The sequence below is a fragment of the Notolepis coatsorum genome, assembly GCF_963971535.1.
Source record: "Notolepis coatsorum genome assembly, chromosome: 2".
Classification (NCBI taxonomy): domain Eukaryota; kingdom Metazoa; phylum Chordata; class Actinopteri; order Aulopiformes; family Paralepididae; genus Notolepis; species Notolepis coatsorum.
Window position 1 is genome coordinate 64,150,574 of NC_140166.1, and position 21,049 is coordinate 64,171,622.

At 47.3% G+C, this 21,049-nt stretch overlaps 1 protein-coding gene across 1 annotated transcript in view; it reads left to right on the plus strand.

The window, feature by feature from the left end:
• Positions 1-21,049, plus strand: part of map1aa (microtubule-associated protein 1Aa) — a gene marked incomplete at its 3' end in the record, with an annotated part of 70,379 nt that overhangs the window by 43,633 nt on the left and 5,697 nt on the right. The window contains exons 2-4 of the mRNA XM_084308194.1: positions 9,638-9,720; positions 12,848-12,988; positions 14,208-20,748. Coding sequence (XP_084164320.1) covers positions 14,352-20,748 — 6,397 coding nt within the window. The 5' untranslated portion in view covers positions 9,638-9,720; positions 12,848-12,988; positions 14,208-14,351. The remainder of the gene's footprint in view (positions 1-9,637; positions 9,721-12,847; positions 12,989-14,207; positions 20,749-21,049) is intronic.

Consider the following 21,049-nt stretch of genomic DNA (forward strand, 5'->3'; position numbering starts at 1 on the left):
TTCACCTGTAGAGCGCGATCTCTCAGTGGCGAGGAGTAACGCGTGGGAGGCTCACGCTGCCCCCGATACTTCCTGATTCTGCTGTACAGGCGCACCAACCGACCTGTAGGAGTCACTGTCCACAACGTCCAATCCCCACCCACCGGCTTTCCCACCCCCTAACACTGCCAATTGTATTAGTATGAACGACCAGCCAAGCCGGTAGCGACGCCGAGAGCTGGGCTCGAACCCAGCGTCTCCTGCGTTAGAGGCGAGCGCCTTGCCCACTGCGCCACTAAGTCAGATGTTTAGTGAAACGACACGTAGTCTGACCTGCCCCCCCACCCTACAACTGACCTGCTCCCCCCACCCTACAACTGACCTGCCCCCCCACCCTACAACTGACCTGCCCCCCCCACCCTACAACTGACCTGCCCCCCCACCCTACAACTGACCTGCCCCCCACCCTACAACTGACCTGCCCCCCCCCCCCTACAACTGACCTGCCCCCCCCTACAATTGACCTGCCCCCCACCCTACAATTGACCTGCCCCCCCACCCTACAATTGACCTGCCCCCCCCCCTACAACTGACCTGCCCCCCCCCCCTACAATTGACCTGCCCCCCCCCCCCACCCTACACCTGACCTGCCCCCCCACCCTACAACTGACCTGCCCCCCGCCCTACAACTGACCTGCCCCCCACCCTACAATTGACCTGCCCCCCCCCCCTACAACTGACCTGCCCCCCCCCTACAACTGACCTGCCCCCCCCACCCTACAACTGACCTGCCCCCCCCCCTACAACTGACCTGCCCCCCCCCCCTACAACTGACCTGCCCCCCCCACCCTACAACTGACCTGCCCCCCCCCTACAACTGACCTGCCCCCCCCCTACAACTGACCTGCCCCCCCCCCTACAACTGACCTGCCCCCCCCCCTACAACTGACCTGCCCCCCCCCTACAACTGACCTGCCCCCCCCCCCACCCTACAACTGACCTGCCCCCCCCCCCTACAACTGATCTGCCCCCCCCCCCTACAACTGACCTGCCCCCCCCCTACAACTGACCTGCCCCCCCCCCCTACAACTGACCTGCCCCCCCACCCTACAACTGACCTGCCCCCCCCACCCTACAACTGACCTGCCCCCCCACCCTACAACTGACCTGCCCCCCCCACCCTACAACTGACCTGCCCCCCCCCTACAACTGACCTGCCCCCCCCCACCCTACAACTGACCTGCCCCCCCCCCCACCCTACAACTGACCTGCCCCCCCCCCCTACAACTGACCTGCCCCCCCCCACCCTACAACTGACCTGCCCCCCCCCCTACAACTGACCTGCCCCCCCCGCCCTACAACTGACCTGCCCCCCCCCCCCTACAACTGACCTGCCCCCCCACCCTACAACTGACCTGCCCCCCCACCCTACAACTGACCTGCCCCCCCCCCCCCCTACAACTGACCTGCCCCCCCCACCCTACAACTGACCTGCCCCCCCACCCTACAACTGACCTGCCCCCCCACCCTACAACTGACCTGCCCCCCCCCTACAACTGACCTGCCCCCCCCCTACAACTGACCTGCCCCCCCCCCCCTACAACTGACCTGCCCCCCCCCTACAACTGACCTGCCCCCCCCCTACAACTGACCTGCCCCCCCCCCGCCCTACAACTGACCTGCCCCCCCACCCTACAACTGACCTGCCCCCCCCCACCCTACAACTGACCTGCCCCCCCCCTACAACTGACCTGCCCCCCCCCACCCTACAACTGACCTGCCCCCCCCTACAACTGAAGGAGAACCGTGACCACGCCCCTCTCTTAGATCAGTCAGACCATGACCACGCCCCTCTCTTAGATCAGTCAGACCGTGACCACGCCCCTCTCTTAGATCAGTCAGACCGTGACCACGCCCCTCTCTTAGATCAGTCAGGCCGTGACCACGCCCCTCTCTTAGATCTGTCAGACCGTGACCACGCCCCTCTCTTAGATCAGTCAGGCCGTGACCACGCCCCTCTCTTAGATCAGTCAGACCGTGACCACGCCCCTCTCTTAGATCAGTCAGGCCGTGACCACGCCCCTCTCTTAGATCAGTCAGGCCGTGACCACGCCCCTCTCTTAGATCAGTCAGAACGTGACCACGCCCCTCTCTTAGATCAGTCAGGCCGTGACCACGCCCCTCTCTTAGATCAGTCAGGCCGTGACCACGCCCCTCTCTTAGATCAGTCAGGCCGTGACCACGCCCTTCTCTTAGATCAGTCAGACTGAATAAAGAAGGAAACAGAAGGAAAGAATGAAGACAATGATCTTGAAATGAAAATGTCCTGAGCTCATGTGTTCTCTCTGTGTGTGTGTGTGTGTGTGTGTGTGTGTGTGTGTGTGTGTGTGTGTAATGTGTGTGTGTGTGTGTGTGCGTGCGTGTAATGTGTGTGTGTGTGTGTGTGTGTGTGTGTGAGTGCTGAGCTCAGCATTATTGGAGGTGGAGCCCAGAGGCACTGAGGTCTGCATCAAGGACTGATACTGATATATGATATTAGACTGATACTGATATATGATATTAGACTGATACTGGTATATGATATTAGACTGATACTGATACTGGTATATGATATATGATATTAGACTGATACTGGTATATGATATTAGACTGATACTGATACTGGTATATGATATATGATATTAGACTGATACTGGTATATGATATTAGACTGATACTGATATATGATATTAGACTGATACTGATACTGGTATATGATATTAGACTGATACTGATACTGGTATATGATATTAGACTGATACTGGTATATGATATTAGACTGATACTGATACTGGTATATGATATTAGACTGATACTGATACTGGTATATGATATTAGACTGATACTGATAATGATATATGATATTAGACTGATACTGGTATATGATATTAGACTGATACTGATATATGATATTAGACTGATACTGATATATGATATTAGACTGATACTGGTATATGATATTAGACTGATACTGATATATGATATTAGACTGATACTGGTATATGATATTAGACTGATACTGATATATGATATTAGACTGATACTGGTATATGATATTAGACTGATACTGGTATATGATATTAGACTGATATATGATATTAGACTGATACTGGTATATGATATTAGACTGATATATGATATTAGACTGATACTGATATATGATATTAGACTGATACTGATATATGATATCAGACTGATACTGATATATGATATTAGACTGATACTGATATATGATATCAGACTGATACGGATATATGATATTAGACTGATATGATATTAGACTGATACTGATATATGATATTAGATTGATACTGATATATGATATTAGATTGATACTGATATATGATATTAGACTGATATATGATATTAGACTGATACTGGTATATGATATTAGACGGATACTGGTATATGATATTAGACTGATACTGATATATGATATTAGACTGATACTGATACTGGTATATGATATTAGACTGATACTGATACTGGTATATGATATTAGACTGATACTGGTATATGATATTAGACTGATACTGGTATATGATATTAGACTGATACTGATACTGGTATATGATATTAGACTGATACTGATAATGATATATGATATTAGACTGATACTGGTATATGATATTAGACTGATACTGATATATGATATTAGACTGATACTGATATATGATATTAGACTGATACTGGTATATGATATTAGACTGATACTGATATATGATATTAGACTGATACTGGTATATGATATTAGACTGATACTGATATATGATATTAGACTGATACTGGTATATGATATTAGACTGATACTGGTATATGATATTAGACTGATATATGATATTAGACTGATACTGGTATATGATATTAGACTGATATATGATATTAGACTGATACTGATATATGATATCAGACTGATACTGATATATGATATTAGACTGATATATGATATCAGACTGATACGGATATATGATATTAATATAATAACTTTATTTGTATAGCACTTTTCATACAGAGGTTGCAGTTCAAAGTGCTTCACAACAGTAAAAAATACAGGCATAAGCGAGCATAAAAAGATAGACGGGTAGAATCACAGTGTTTCACATTAGGATCTAGCATCCCAATAGGCTCTCCGCTTACAGTTTTCAGTAACACAAATAGTAAAAATAGTTTAAAATGATTCAGTTTAAAAATAGTCAAAAAATTATAAAATAGAACGGACATAAAAAATACAGGCATGAGCGAGCATAGCAAGATATGGCAAATCACAGTGTTTCACATTAGGATCTAGCATCCTAATAGGCTCTCTATTCAGTAATACTCCTGTAGTTCATGAACAAATAATCACAGTGTTTCACATTTGGATCTAGCAAATAATAAGAATAAAATGATTCAGTTTAAAAATAGTCATAAATAATCCTGTATGCATCGTTGTTTAGTGTGTATGTGTGTTTATTGTGTTGTGTGTGTGTGTGTGTGGTTGTACTTCAGCTACTACTACTCTACAACTACCACTCCAGGACACAGTTAACCTAGATCTACTCCAGGACATAGTTAACCTAGATCTACAACTACAACGCTACTCTACAACTACCACTCCAGGACACAGTTAACCTAGATCTACTACTACTACAGCTACTACTACTCTACAACTACTACTCCAGGACACAGTTAACCTAGATCTACTACTACTCTACAACTACTACTCCAGGACACAGTTAACCTAGATCTACCAGGACACAGTTAACCTAGATCTACAACTACAACGCTACAACTACTACTACTCTACTCTACAACTACCACTCCAGGACACAGTTAACCTAGATCTACTACTACTCTACCCCAGGACACAGTTAACCTAGATCTACCAGGACACAGTTAACCTAGATCTACAACTACAACGCTACTACAACTCGGTGTGTGTGTGTCTGTGTGTGACTGTGTGTGTGTGTGTGTGTGTGTGTATGTCGGTGTGTGTGTCTGTGTGTGTGTGTGTGTGTATGTGTGTATGTCGGTGTGTGTGTGTGTTTGTGTGTGATTGTGTGTGTGTGTGTGTGTGACTGTGTGTGTGTGACTGTGTGTGTGTGCGTCACAACCCGCAGTGTTTCACATTTGGATCTAGCAATAAATAAGAATAGTTTAAAATGATTCAGTTTAAAAATAGTCATCAGTAAGAAGTAAAAAGTGCAATAACCGACACATGAATTTGATAGGCAGTGTAAAAGAGTAGGCAGGGTAAGAATAAATACAAGTTGTGTCAGGATATCCCTGATGTTTCCTCTTGCCACTAGGTGGTAGCAGATATCTATCAGTGAAATGCCTGAGCAAAGAGATAGGTTTTAAGCTGTCTTTTAAAGATGTCTAGCGAGTTGGCTTCCCTGATGTTTTGGGGTAGTTTGTTCCATAGTTTTGGGGCATAGTTGATAAAGGCTGCATTACCGATCCTCTTTTGACTGCTTCTGGGAGCCTCTAGTAGTCCAGCAGCTGATGATCGCAGTGTTCTTGCTGGTGTGTAATTTATTAGAGTGTTGGCGATGTAGCTAGGTCCCTGTCCATTTAGAGCTTTGTATGTAAGGAGAAGGACCTTAAAGTCAATTCTAAATGTTACAGGAAGCCAGTGTAAAGCGGCTAGGACTGGACTAATGTGCTCTCTCCTTTTGGTTCTAGTTAGCAGTCGGGCTGCAGAGTTTTGGATTAGCTGAAGCCTCTCTGTGGTTTTCTTAGGGAGACCTGTGAAAAGTGCATTACAGTAGTCTAACCGGCTAGATATGAATGCATGAATTAGCTTCTCAGCATCGTTCTGATATTAGACTGATATGATATTAGACTGATACTGATATATGATATTAGATTGATACTGATATATGATATTAGATTGATACTGATATATGATATTAGACTGATATATGATATTAGACTGATACTGGTATATGATATTAGACTGATACTGGTATATGATATTAGACTGATACTGATACTGGTATATGATATTAGACTGATACTGATACTGGTATACTTCTGGAACGACATGCTTTAAACACCATGTAGATGATGAGGACATGAGGGATGATAACATGCTTTAAACACCATGTAGATGATGAGGAGGACATGAGGAATGATAACATGCTTTAAACACCATGTAGATGATGAGGACATGAGGGATGATAACATGCTTTAAACACCATGTGGATGATGAGGACATGAGGAATGATAACATGCTTTAAACACCATGTAGATGATGAGGACATGAGGGATGATAACATGCTTTAAACACCATGTGGATGATGAGGACATGAGGAATGATAACATGCTTTAAACACCATGTGGATGATGAGGACATGAGGAAGCAGCTGCCACCTCACTACTCAGCTTCCCTGCTGCACCAACACCTCTCTTTCTCCCTCTTCCTCTCTTTCTCTCTCTTCCTCTCTTCCTCTCTCTTCATCTCCCTCTCTTCCTCCCTTCCTCTCTTCCTCTCTCTTCCTCTCTCTTTCACTTTCTCTTTCTCTCTCTCTTCCTCTCTTTCTCTCTCTTCTTCTCTCTTTCACTCTCTCTTTCTCTCTCTCTTCCTCTCTTTCTCTCTCTTCCTCTCTCTTTCACTCTCTCTCTCTCTTCATCTCTCTCTCTTCCTCTCCCTCTCTCCCCCCTTTCGCTCAGAAATGCTGCAATGCGTCTCTCTGCCAGCGTTGGGTCATTGGAACATGAGAAGTGTTGCTACAGCAACAGCCAGGGTGTGTGTGGTGGAGAGGAGGGGGGGGGGCTTGTAGAGGAGGAGGGGGGGCTTGTAGAGCTGCAGACAGAGACGCCATTCACACAATGAAGAGACAGACAGAGAGACAGACAGACAGAGAGCCAGACAGACAGACAGAGAGAGAGACAGATGCTCTGTGTGTGTGCCTTGCCTATAGTTTGCTTCCTGCTGTTGATTGGTCTATCTGATGTAACCAATTACAAGTGTTATTTGAAGATAGCCCCGCCTACATACTGCCTGTACATACTCTGAAATTGTGAAATTCCCGGCACTGGTGCATGGCGGCAGGCACGTGCACACATAGAGGCCAAGGGGTGCTTGAGCACCTGCCTTTTTGAGCCTCATCAAAAAAGTGCAATTTTTTTTTTCTTTTTTTTTTTTACCGTTACGCATATAGACTGCCCTTCCAACTGAAAAATGTCAGGATAGAATAAAAATATTAGGTAAAGAGAGAGATGCCCCATATTCCATTGCAGTTTGCATGGCCTCCTCACCGTGCCTCTCTGCGGACCTTTATATTTTATGCATAGCGTGGGTGGTGATGATGATGATGATAGAAACCGCTGTGGCGCATACAGTTGAATGCTGGTATTACACTCATTGAGGGACACGAAGAAGTGAAGTCCGATGGGATTTGGGAATCTCAAATACAAATCGGGATTGGAAGAAAAAATGCATTTATATTAAACAATACAGAATATACAGCACTTCTTGGGGTCTGTAGGGTAAGCACTTATTCCCTCCCCCCTGAACATTTATGGAGATGTATGGGCCTTTTAAGTCAGTGATAAAAATGTCTTTCAAGGATAAGTGAGCTCCTGCACCTATTATTATAGTTCAATATTCAATATTTGATCACCAAAACCCCCCAAAAAGCATAAAAAGGGGGCCCCCCGCCCGAAAAGGGCCCTTAAAAATCATGCTCGGTTAATATATACACACAAGTGTAGTGCCCTTTTCAGCCTCTGAGCACCTGCCCCTCTAAAGTCCTGTGCACGTCCCTGGCCTGCATGGCGGTGTGAGTGGCAGGCGGGCTGTTTGTGTTCTACTACGGTCATGGCATGCTTTATCATGGGGTGTGTCTTGGATGGGGATGTGGTGGGGATTGATGTGCGGGGTGTTTGGGGGACTGGCTGTTCCGGGGGGGGGGGGGGGGGGGGTTCACATGCCTTTGAGCAACACTGTACTTATTGTACTTATTTTATGCCTGTTCTTACCTATTCTCATGTCTGCATTTTATACATTGTTTTTATTCTGTCAACTGTATACTGATTTTATGCCTATGTTCATTTTGTGCTACTTGCTGTGGGGCACTTTGGGCTGTGGTCCATGTGTGAAGGGTGCTATATAGATTGATTGATTGAAAACTTTATTAACAGATTGCAGAATGGGTACAATACAGTACGGCTCAATACAAACAACTGCTAAGAGGATGCAGACCAGAGAAAGACTTTCGTCTTGTTTACATAAGGGTCCTCCATTTTTTATTCATCAAGACATTTATGACATACAAGATATACAGTACTGTTTAAGAAAAAGAGATCATAAAAAATATATACATCCGAAGGGGAAGAAACTGTACATTGGAGAGGGTTGGGTGGGTGGGTGGGCGGGGGTGATTTGGACATTTACCGGGGCCAGTTTCTAATTGCAGCCACCCGTAGGTGCTCTTTGAGAGCGGTTTTGAAGGAGAGTAGGGAGGGATTCACATTCCTTTACAGCTGTGGGTAGGGCGTTCCACATTATTGTGGCATAATTGCGAAATGTGTTTAGTCCCTTGTTTGAGCCGAATCTGGGTTTAACATGATTTGTGGAGCTTCCTCTGGTGTTGTGGTCGTGGTATTCACTGACCTTTGGGAAGTATTTCGACATGTACATGGGTACCTTAGTCGTGTAGTGTATCTTGTAGACCAGGCCCATTGCAAGTTGCTGTACTCTGTAGTCTACTCTAAGCCATCCTAGGTTGTCAAAATGAGCAGGGGTGAGGTGGGTTTTAGATAGTTATTATTATTTATTATTATATTGTAAAATAAATGTATGCATTGAAATGTCTGTAAGTCTCGACGTTGAAAATGAGGGTGACATCAATTGTTTATTTTCGAGAATAAATAAAGGTTTGAATTGAACTCTTATACATTAGAACTTTAATATATTTTTAGAACACTTATATATTATAACTCTTATATATTATAACTATTATAATCTTAGATATTAGAACTCTTATATATTATAACTCTTATATATTATAACTATTATACTCTTAGATATTAGAACTCTTATATATTATAACTCTTAGATATTAGAACTCATATACTCTTAGATATTATAACTCTTATATATTATAACTCTTATATATTATAACTATTATAATCTTAGATATTAGAACTCTTATACTCTTAGATATTAGAACTCTTAGATATTATAAATCTTATATTAGTTCAGAGGGCGTTGCAGTATCAGAGTGATGTTCTGTAGTGTAGTACTGTAGTAGTACTGTAGTACTGTAGTAGTACTGTAGTAATGTAGTAGTACTGTAGTAGTAATGAAGTACTGTACTGTAGTAGTACTGTAGTAGTAATGAAGTACTGTACTGTAGTAGTAATGTAGTAGTACTGTAGTAGTAATGAAGTACTGTACTGTAGTAGTACTGTAGTAGTACTGTAGTAGTACTGTAGTAGTAATGTAGTAGTACTGTAGTAGTACTGTAGTAGTAATGTAGTACTGTACTGTTTGTTCTACAGGTCAGAGGACGTTACAGTATCAGAGTGATGTTCTGTAGTGTAGTACTGTAGTAGTAATGAAGTACTGTACTGTAGTAGTACTGTAGTAGTAATGTAGTAGTAATGTAGTACTGTACTGTTTGTTCTACAGGTCAGAGGACGTTACAGTATCAGAGTGATGTTCTGCAGACGGTGCTGCTGGTGAATCCTTCTCTAGAGACCGCTGTGTCCGAGGTCAGTGACCCTTAACCCTGACCCCTAACCCTGACCCCTAAACCTGACCCTGACCCCTGACCCCTAACCCTGACCCCTAACCCTGACCCCTAACCCTGACCCCTAAACCTGACCCTTAACCCTGTGGAATAATGATCCCCTTCCCCCCTCAAACAATCTCCCAGTCACGTTCCAACCCCCCTCACACCCCCCCCCCCCCCCCCCCCTCTCCAATCTGTCTACCCTCCCCCATTCATCCCCCTTTTGTCTCTCACCTGATAAAAAAGTCAAGTTAGACCGCACTCACAAAGTCTGACACTGGGTGCTGTAATCCCGTGGAATTGAGTTGAAGAAAGCGGGAAGCCGGACCAGCACTCTCAGATTCAATATTTTTTAATGGCAGCCTGAAACATACATGTTTCGGAACTATAGTTCCTTCGTCAGTGTTTGGCTGGTCTCTCACCTGATACCACGCCCCCCCCCCCCCGACTGTAAATATGCCAGTTTAGCCAGGTTGGCAAATTTTCAACTGTAGTCTCTGGGGCAGGTGACATGAGCACTACTAATAATTAAGACAGTACAATAATTAAAACACAGTAGGAATCAGTAGGTTACAATACACTAAAATACATTAAAATAAATACATGAATTAAAATACATTACAATACATCACAACCCCTCAGTTAAAATGGTCGCACACTTGACCATCTCTCAACCATGATTTTAAGTTAGATTTAAATTAAATGTATCTTTGATACTCCCTGAGCCGTGTTGGCAGACTGTTCCAGGTGTGGGCTGCTCTCACGGAAAAGGCTGCCTGACTAAAAGCAGACCTCCTCTCTGACTACAGACCTGGTATATCTGTCAGCAGATGCTTTCTGTTTTATGAAAGTACAGAGGGGGGGGGGGGGGGGGGGGAGCCAAGCCATGTAGGATTTTATAGGTAAAGGCAGGCATCTTTGAATTTAACAAGATTGTCCCAGCTCAGTAGGTTCTGGTTTGTTATGACAATGGTGGTGGCTGTTTGTTTTCCTGTCCAGAACTTTCACAGCCTGATGGTAAACTACCTGTACAGATCGTAGTGTTGTACAGGAGGCTTGTGTCCAGCTAGTCAGACAGTATGTTAAGTGTGACATAATAATGGCATTAAAATACAGTGCTGCTGCTTTTGTTGACAGAGAGTTTCTGATGTGACGGAAGTTTGATAAGTGAAACTTTGCATTGTTTACTACCGATTTGATTTGTTTTTTTAAATGTAAGATTGGAGTCCATTTTTATCCCGAGGTATCTATATTCGGACACGACTGTCAACTTTTCTCCTCTGACATAGACATCAGGTGAGAGTTCTACATCTGACTGAGTACATCCTTACTCACCTGACCTGAACCCTGACCCCTAAACCTTACCCTTAACCCCTAAACCTGACCCTTAACCCCTAAACCTGACCTGAACCCTGACCCCTAAACCTGACCTGAACCCTGACCCCTAAACCTTACCCTTAACCCCTAAACCTGACCCTTAACCCCTAAACCTGACCTGAAACCTGATGCTGACCATATACACATTAATATTCCAGATACTAGCTAATATCCTGGTTATGGTCTTATTCAGGATAAGGTGTTTATATACACATTAATATTCCAGATACTAGCTAACATCCTGGTTAAGGTCTTATTCAGGATAAGTAAGGGATAATGTATAGCTACGAGGTCATTGTCGCAAAATAATTGACCGACACAGAGTTTAAAATACCGAGCCGCCTCGGCGAGGTGTTTTAAACGTCAGTGAAGGTCAATTATTTTGCGATGATGACCTAGTATAGCTATACATTATCCCGCTTATTACATGGCTAACTTAACAATATACCTAATTTATTTGACAAATCGCAGTTGTTCTGTGGCTCTGTCAGCCCAAATAAAGTGATTATTATTATCGCGGGCAGCCCGGCAGGTGTGTCTGATTGGCTGCACTGAAACAGTCTGCGTCAGTGGGGCTTGATTACTCCAGCTGCGAAAAACAATAATCACCGGTGGTTATCGAAAAATTATTCACCGCTGTCGGGGGCTATTGACCAATCACAAGCAAGCATTTCGGCGAATGTGAAAACGCCATGTAATAATACAGTATATACACCTATACATCTTCAGGATGAGGTGTTTGTATACACCACCTAGAGCCAACCACACTAATAATAATAATAATAATAATAATAATAATAGGGCGGCTACGTGGCGTAGTGGGCAAGGCGCGCCACGAAATGCTGGAGACACTGGGCTCGTCAGTTCGAGCCCAGCGCTCCACATTTGCTTTCAGTTTAGCTGGTCGTCCGTACTAATACACATTGGCCGTATTAGGGGGTGGGAAACTGATGGGTGGGGATCGGGCGTTGTGGACAGCGACTCCTACAGGTCGGTTGGTGCGCCTGCGCAGTAGAATCAGGAAGTGTCGGGGGCAGCGTGAGCCTCCCACGCGTTACTCCTCGCCACTGAGAGATCGAGCTGCGCAGGTGAAAAGATGCGACTGCTGTTACCTCAAGTACCGGAGGGGACTTGTGCTATGTATGACTTAGTCCACATTGCAGCCGGCTTGTGGGAGGCAAGAAACAGCGTTCGTGACAGGGGAGGGTTGAATTGGATGATACGAAATTGGGATGGGAGAAAATATAGAAAATGGGAGAAAAAGTGGATAAAAAAAAAAATAATAATAATAATAATAATAATAATAATAATACAATTCGATTTATATTAGACTAATAATTAGGGATGTTCGATATTGGCTTTTTTACCGATATGCCGATATTGTCCAACTCTTAATTTCCGATATATGCAGGGTTTTGGGGTTCCCCCCCAAAAAACGGAATAATTTCAGGTAATTAACATTACATATCTCTTGTCGTAGAATTAACACAACATTAGGCATACTTTTCACAATAAATAAAATAAGAATTTGTTCTTACTTGCTTGCCTGGGTAAATAAAGGTTAAATAAATGTTAAAAAAAAAAAAAAAAAAATAGTTTATTTGAAAACCGATACCGATCATTTCCGATATTACATTTTAATGCCAATATCGGTAGGCCGATAATATGGGACATCCCTACTAATACTACAAGAGAAGCGGTGGTGACAGGTTGTCCTGTCGTGCCTCCAGGTGAGCAGTCTGCTGAGAGACCCTGCTGGACAGAAGCTGCTGGTCCTCAGTGGGCAGACATCCCACCAGGGAGGAGACGTGCTGCTGCAGGGCGGGGCCTTCACCTCTGATCACCTCTCTGACATCATCTCCCAGCCTGAGGTAAGCTGCTGCTGCCATGACATCACCTCTCTGACATCATCTCCCAGCCTGAGGTAAGCTGCTGCTGCCATGACATCAAGAGTCAAGAGTCACTTTATTGTCCCATCAGCTGTGAAATTTGTAGGGCTGACCTTTGATTTTTTTTGGGAATTCGAAGCTTCGGGGCCGAGATTCGATTTTAATTCGAAGCTTCGAGATTTATTTTTATTTTTATTTTTTTTATATTTCTTTAAAAAAAAATTATTATAATTTTTTGTATGTTGCGAGACTTGTACAGCACTTTGTTCAACTTGGTCAGTGCTGTAAAGTTTAAACCTTTTTAAATCTTAGACTAACTAAACACTTTGCTTCCATGAAATATTGTAAGCCGTCATTTAACATAATCGATTTTTTTTCATATTCGAATCCCATGCCCATCGAACGAAGCTTCGAAGCTTCGAAGTATTTAAGACAGCCCTAGAAATTTGTCTTGGGCTTACACCCACACTACAGCCACAGACACATACATACAGACATGACACAACACAACTGACTCCAAATAGAGGAGATACACAATATAAAAAAATATATATACAGTAAAGTACCTGCACAGCAGGATGTCTGGCAACACCACATTAGAATAGTATACCCAAAAGGGGCGGTCAGGTGGCGTAGCGGAGATTGCGCTCGTCACCAACGCAGGAGATGCTGGGTTCGAGCCCAGCTCTCGGCGTTGCTACCAGCTTGGCTGGTCGTTCATACTAATACAATAGGCAGTATTAGGGGGTGGGAAGCTGGTGGGTGGGGATCTGGCGTTGTGGACAGGTCAGGTCTCGGCGCTTGCTCAGCGGGGGCAGGACTTGGTGGAGATAGCGTGCCCTCCCACGCGTTACACTTCACCAATGAGAGTCCTCGCTGCCAAGTGAAAAGACGTCACTGGCAGTCGCCGCACGTATCGGAGGAAGCGTGCGGTCGGCTTCGGGACGCCCTTGTACCGACTCGTAGGAGAACATGCACTTTAAACATGATTATTACTGACTGTCTCTGTGTCCTCTATCTAGACTTTAAACATGATTATTACTGACTGTCTCTGTGTCCTCTATCTAGACTTTAAACATGATTATTACTGACTGTCTCTGTGTCCTCTATCTAGACTTTAAACATGATTATTACTGACTGTCTCTATGTCCTCTATCTAGACTTTAAACATGATTACTACTGACTGTCTCTGTGTCTCCAGGTTATCCAGGTGCTGTCCAGTGCGTCTGTGGACCAGCGCCCCAGACTAACAGTTTCCTGTCAGGGAGACGGTGGGTGGAGCTGCCCGGGCCACAACCACAACCTTCTGGAATACCGGCTGAACCCAGACAGCGCCCCCTGCAGCATGGAGGGAGTCACGGAGTTCAGCGACTACGTCTCGGAGACGGTGGACGTCCCGTCGCCCTTCGACCTCCTGGAGCCTCCCACCTCCGGAGGTTTCCTGAAGCTGGCCAAACCCTGCTGTTACATCTTCCCCGGCGGCCGCGGAGACTCCGCCCTCTTCGCCGTCAACGGCTTCAACATCCTGGTGGACGGAGGCTCGGAGAGGAAGTCCTGCTTCTGGAAGCTGGTCCGCCACCTGGACCGGATCGACGCGGTGCTGCTCACCCACATCGGGGCGGACAACCTGCCCGGCGTCAACGGGCTGTTTCAGAGGAAGATCGCAGAGCAGCAGCGGGATGAGGAGAAGTCTCAGGGGGACTACGGAGACTGGATGAAGAACCTCATCTCTCCCGAGCTGGGGGTGGTGTTCTTTAACGTGCCAGAGAAGCTGCGCATGCCCGAGTCCACGCTGAAGGTGAAGAGGAGCATCGAAGAGGCGTCTCTCACTCTGCAGTATCTCAGGCAGTTGGGCATCAAGCCAGAGCCTCTTCACAGAGTGGTCAGCAACACCATCGAACCCATCACACTTTTCCACAAGCTTGGTGTTGGTAAATTAGACATGTATGTTATAAACCCTGTTAAAGAAAGCAAAGAGATGCAGTTTCTAATGCAGAAATGGGCTGGAAACAGCAAGGCTAAGACTGGGATTACGATGGCTAATGGGAAAGAGGGAGAGATATCAGTCCCTTACCTTACATCAGTAACAGCCCTCATCGTCTGGCTTCCGCACTGTCCCACGGAGAAGATCGTCAGGGTGCTTTTCCCGGGCAACGCGCCGCAGAACAAGATCTTAGAAGGGCTGGAGAAGCTGAAGCACCTGGACTTCCTGCGATACCCAGTGGCCACGCAGAAGGACATCTGCTCCGGAGCGCCTCCTCCTATCATCAAACAAACCAAGATGAGATCGAGAACCGACAGCAAAGAGAGCCTGAAATCTTCACCCAAACCACACAAGACCAGCAGGAAGGATGCTGGCGGCCAGGAGGAGGAGGTCAAGACCGACGTGACTAAAGAGAACAAGGTTGAAAAGAAAGAAGAGAAGAAAGTGAAGAGTGAAAGTTCAAAAGCCACCAAACAGCAGAAGAACAGCGAGGTGGCCCCTCAGGCCGCCGCCAAACTGGAGAAGAAGAAGACATCCAAGGAAAAAACCGCCAAGAATGAGAAAACATCTAAGATGGACGAGAAGAAAGATAAGGAAAAGAAAGAAACCAAGAAAGAGAAACGTGAAGTAAAGAAAGATGACAATATTAAAAAGGAGGAGAAAAAAGAGGCTAAGGCGAAGGACGAGAAGAAGAAAGATACCGGCCGGCCGGAGCTGAGGAAGATCATGAAACCGGACCTGAAGCCACTCACCCCGGAGGTCAGGAAGACTCTGCACAAGGCGAAAACTCAGGCCAAACCCAAGACGGACAAGAACAAAGCTGTGAAAGAACAAGCGGAGGAGAAGAAGCCTGTCCCAAAGAAGCCTACTCCAGGCAGGGCAGCTGCGGTCCTGCCAGACAGGTCCACCGGGTCCTCCCCAGAGGACCTGACCAGAGACTTCGAGGCTCTGAAACGAGACGAGATCTCCAAACAGAGGACGGAAACCACGCAGAGGCAGCAGCATCCTGGTCACACTGATGCTAACCTTCCTCACACCGTTTGCCCCGAAGAGAAACTGGCAGGTACGGGCAGCACGGTGAAACCTCCTCAACTTCAAGCCTCAATCGCGAACGACGAGACAACATCAACACAGACCGCAGACGCGGGCAAGAAGGAAGGAAGCCGGGCTTTTGACAGGAAATATGAAGAGGAGAAAATGGAGAAGTATGACCAATACTCGCCAAAAAATGTGAAGAAGAGTGAGAGCTCAGAGGAGGAGGAGGACGTCATCGAGAAAGCAGATCTAGAGGGAACGGAAGATGATGAAGAGCTGAAATACAAAACGGAGGAAACTAAAAAAGAAAAGTGTGGCAGAGAGTGGGACACCAAGCCAACTGAACAGAAGGCCCCGTCAGCCGCAGCACCCTCCAGTCAAACGGCAGCTGTCTCAGAGCTCTCCTTCATCCAGGATGAGACTATCCCTGGGTACTCTGAGACCGAACACACCATCTCTGACGAGGAGATCCACGAGGAGACAGAGGACAGGATCCCACAACTGCGATACGACGTCAGCTCCTACGACGTCTCCGTCCCCGATGTGCCTGGCTCCTTCCACACCATGCAAGGCATTACGGGGTTGAGGACCGCAGCCATGGCTGATGTCAAACCTAAAGTCTTTGTGGGAGGTCATGACCCCGTGCTGACGGCGTACCCTAGCATCATCACTGCTCCACTGGCGGAGGAGGAGCACATCTCCTCGGCGACGTCCATCACAGAATACGACAAACTCTCCTCCTTTCCCACGTCAGTAGCAGAGGATCAGTCCATAGCATCGATGACGGCCCCTCAGACTGAAGAGACTGGTAGAAGTTCTCTCCTGCTGGACACAGGAAACGGCATCCCCTCCCGCACTGAGGCCACCCACGGCAAAGACTACCTCCACTCGGCAGGAACCATCTCGCCCACCTCCTCACTGGAGGAGGACAAATGCTTCAAGTCCCCTCCATCTGAGGAGTACCTGCCCATCTCTGCAGAGACGGAGGCTGGTGGGAAGATCAAACCGCTTCGTGAGGAAGAAGAGGAAGAGGAAGAGGAGGATGAAGACCAGACTCCCAATGTGGACATTCCTCTAGGGAAGCTTCAGGAGGGCTATGAACAAGCTGCCTCTATCCTGCTCCTGGAGAAGGCCAAATCTCCCTCAGCTCCCTTCTCCAGACAGGCCCCTGGAGGGAAAGAGAGTATCTCCCCTCCTTCATCTTTCTCTGTTGGGTTTGACTCCAGCTTCATGGAGGAGAGGTGTATGAGTCCAGATGACAGCACTATGAAACTGGCCTCGCCAACACAGTCTGTCCCCTCCCTCACAGAGGAGAAACCCTGGAAGACTGCGGAGAAACCCAAAGCGGGGACACTTGTCTCCATGTCAGACGAGAGCTATGTTCCTATTGGTCCACTTGGTGACAGGACAACATTTGGAGAATCTGAAGAAGAGGATGAAGAGGATTATGAAGTGAAAAAGGATTTAAAGCCTGCTGTTAAAGCCAGGCTAATGGAGGCGAGAGAGGGGAGCTTCCTAGATGACGACTCACTGGTGAAGTCAGCCCAGATCCAGGTCTCAGCCCAGACCCAGGTCTTATCGTCAAAGAAAGACTCTCACAATGACAGCGTCGTGTCCTCGGCATACTCCTCAATGTCTGATGCTGGTTTACTTGCTTCCAACAGGCCTGAATTTATTGTTTCCATGGCCGGGTATGGTTTCCCGAGAGCTTCTCTGGAAGTTGATATCTCAGCCCAGACCCAGGCCTCAGCCCTGACCCAGGGTTGTCCAAGTGGGGCAGGATCCAGGTCGTTATCAGTTGATAAAAGCAGAACAGAGTCTGACAAAAGCGTTCAGTTCAATCTCTATGACGCCCCGGAGAGGGACAGCAAACTAAAGGATGCAGAAAGAGACATGAGACAGGACACGCCCTACGTACACGGCAAAACATTTTCTTATAGTGATATTTATGAAAGCAAAACGAACTCTGTCGACTTAGATTCATCTCAACCAGAGTTCCTAGACAAGACGGGGAGAAACATCACAAAAAGTCAAATGGATTCACAGAAAAGCAGCTTCTCCACCTCGCCGTGGCTCGACACCAAGACCACCTCTGCTGCATCACATCCAGACACCAAGACCACCTCTGCTGCATCACATCCAGACACCAAGACCACCTCTGCTGCATCACATCCAGACACCAAGACCACCTCTGCTACAGCTCATTTTCAAAGAGAAGAGGAGGAACCGTTCAGATATGGCAGCAGAGAGAGTCGATTCCCCTCCATGGCCGATAGACCAGAGGCCTCCTCCACGACCTTATCGTCAAAGAAAGACCCTCACAATGACAGCGTCATGCCCGCGGCATACTCCTCAATGTCTGATGCTGGTTTACTTGCTTCCAACAGGCCTGAATTTATTGTTTCTATGGCCGGGTATGGTTTCAAAGGAGCTTCTCTGGAAGTTGATATGCGTAAACTAACTGCAAAGGATGAGGAAGACTACGATAATGATGTTGTTGAAGAAGAAGAAGATGATGATGATGATGATGATGATGATGATGATGACGAAGATGACGAAGATGAGGAAGGTGCAAGTGATTCAGATATGGAGAAGGGGGCCAAAGAGAGAACAGAGAAGGAAGTGAAGAGCCCATCGAGTGAACTGTTTGGCTCCAACAGGCCAGAATTCATTGTTTCTATGGCTGGGTATGGTTACAACAGCCAGGGGAAACCAACAGATATCAGAAGTACTGGTTTCTCTAGCTCCTCGTCTGGGTTGGAATACTCATACGGGAGTGGAGAGAAAGGCGGTTTCCTCTCCAGCCACACAGCAGGCAAAGACGAGTTCTCTCTGAAATCAACAGACGACAAATACTACCAGAGCGAGAGAGCTGACTCTGAGTTTGAAAAGCAGAAAACCCCTGACACTCTGAGTAAAAAGTCGTTGGACACAAGCTTCCAGTACACCACCACTGCTGCCCCTGCCTACTCCTCTTCCTCCGCCTACAGCTACTCCTCCTCCACGTCGGGTTCTCTCTCCACAAGCCGCCAGTTTGGAGAGGACCTGGAGACCCCTGCCACAGCTGAGCCTCTGTTCGAGTACTCCTCCTTCAGAGAGGAACATTCCCTGGGAATGGACTCACCCGGTGTGAAGGACGAGTATCTGGAGGTGTCAGATAAACAGATCACCGCGGAATCGTCCTCCAGCCTTGCTCGTTTCTCTCCGCTCAGTCCCTTCGAGGAGGCCAAACCCTTCTCGTCACATCCCTCCGCAGCCCTGACTGGGGACAAGAAGGAGCATGTGGCCTTCTCAGGGGGGCTTCTGGAGAAAAGCCCTCAGCCGGAATGCTTCTATAAGCCTCAGTGGTCTGAGGGAGCCTCCAAGGACAAAGAGTCAGCCAGTGCCGCTCTCTTTGGTGTCGCCTCCTTGCCACGTCCAGACACCACCACGGGAAAACACTACTTTGAGGAGTCGGACAGCAGTGAAGATGAGGATGAGGGAGGTTACATGCATGAGATCATTCAGAAGTCTCCCCTCTCCTCTGACGAACCCGTCACCGGCAGCAAGGCAGGCGGCACTCTCCCTCATGTTCTCAGCTCCTACATGCCTTCATCCGTCCAACCGGGCAAGCTGGACACAGTCAGCATGAGTTCCCTCATCACTCCTGGGACAGCAGCCTCCGGCCTGGCTAAGGCAGAGCCCAGGGAGGGCGGGGCCGGCGGCAGGAGCTCCTACAGCTGGGAAATGAAAGCACCGATGGGGCTGGTCCCTGGGGACTCTCCTCCTCACCACCGCCACGACGAAGAGTTTGAAGAAGAGTGTGAGATGGAGCCGGAGCGCCCTGCCCGCCCTCTCTCCCTCTCCTCCGCCGATCCATCGTTTCGCTCCCCCTTTTACACGGAGGAGTGCAGCCAAGGAGGGAGGGATGACGACGACGACGATGATAGCGACCAGGACCTCCCCGCCGGCGCCACCTCCTCTTACGCCAGCCGCAGCTCCCCAGGTTACTCCTCTTCAGAGCACAGGCAGCGTAAAGGAGACCTCTCCCCTTCCTTCATCAACCCCTGCATGCAACAGGTGTCCAGCGATGAAGAGGAGGAGGGGCAATCGCACAAAAGCAACCAATCGCAGGAGGGCGACGAGCACGACTTGTCCATCAAAAGGAGGACTCACAAGCAGCCACGCCCCCAGCAGCCCTCCCAGCCGGCCCTGTTGTCTAGCGGCCTGGGCCTCGGCCTGGCCCTGGCTGCTGAGGACACACCGCCCACCTCGGAGTCCCTGGCCTCCCAGTCGGACTCATCTGGCCACATGGACTCTGACGACGACACAGACTACCTGCCGGTAGATAAGTCCTCGGCTGTGGGAGGAGCCAGGAGGAATCCGGATCCCCCTCCTGCTCCGCTCATGGACCCCTCCCCACACAAACCCCACCCCGACGTCTGCATGGTGGACCCTGACCAGATGCAACCCCAGGAGGATCTGAAGAAAGAGCCCAAAGCCAGAGGCCTAAAGAAGGCGTCGGGAAAGCCCAAGTCGGGCTCCCCGGCCAGGCGGAAAAGATCTCCCATGCCGGTTAAACAGATGCTGTCTCCTCGCGGCACCTCGCTGAAGAGGAAGGAGGGGGACAAGAGCTCCAGGACGTCCCGGCTGTCGGACGGACAGGGCTCCAGAGACGACGATCTGTCCAGGTCCAGCTACAACCCCGGGAGGACCACCGTCAACGGCACCGTCAAGAGCGCTGGTGAGACTCAGATCTTACGTTTAGTAGGCCTGACCCCGATTAGTCGAATAGTCGACTAATCGATCGAAAGGAGCTAGGGCTGACCTTTGAATATTTTTTTTAGAATTTGAAGCTTCGGGGCAGAGATTAGATTTTAATTCGAAGCTTCGAGATTAAAAAAAAATGTAAATCTATTTTAATTTTTTATGTTGTGGGACTTGTACAGCACTTTGTTCAACTTTGTCAGTGCTGTAAAGTTTAAACCTTTTTAAATCTTAGACAAACAAAACACTTTGCTTTCATGAAATATTGTAAGCCGTCA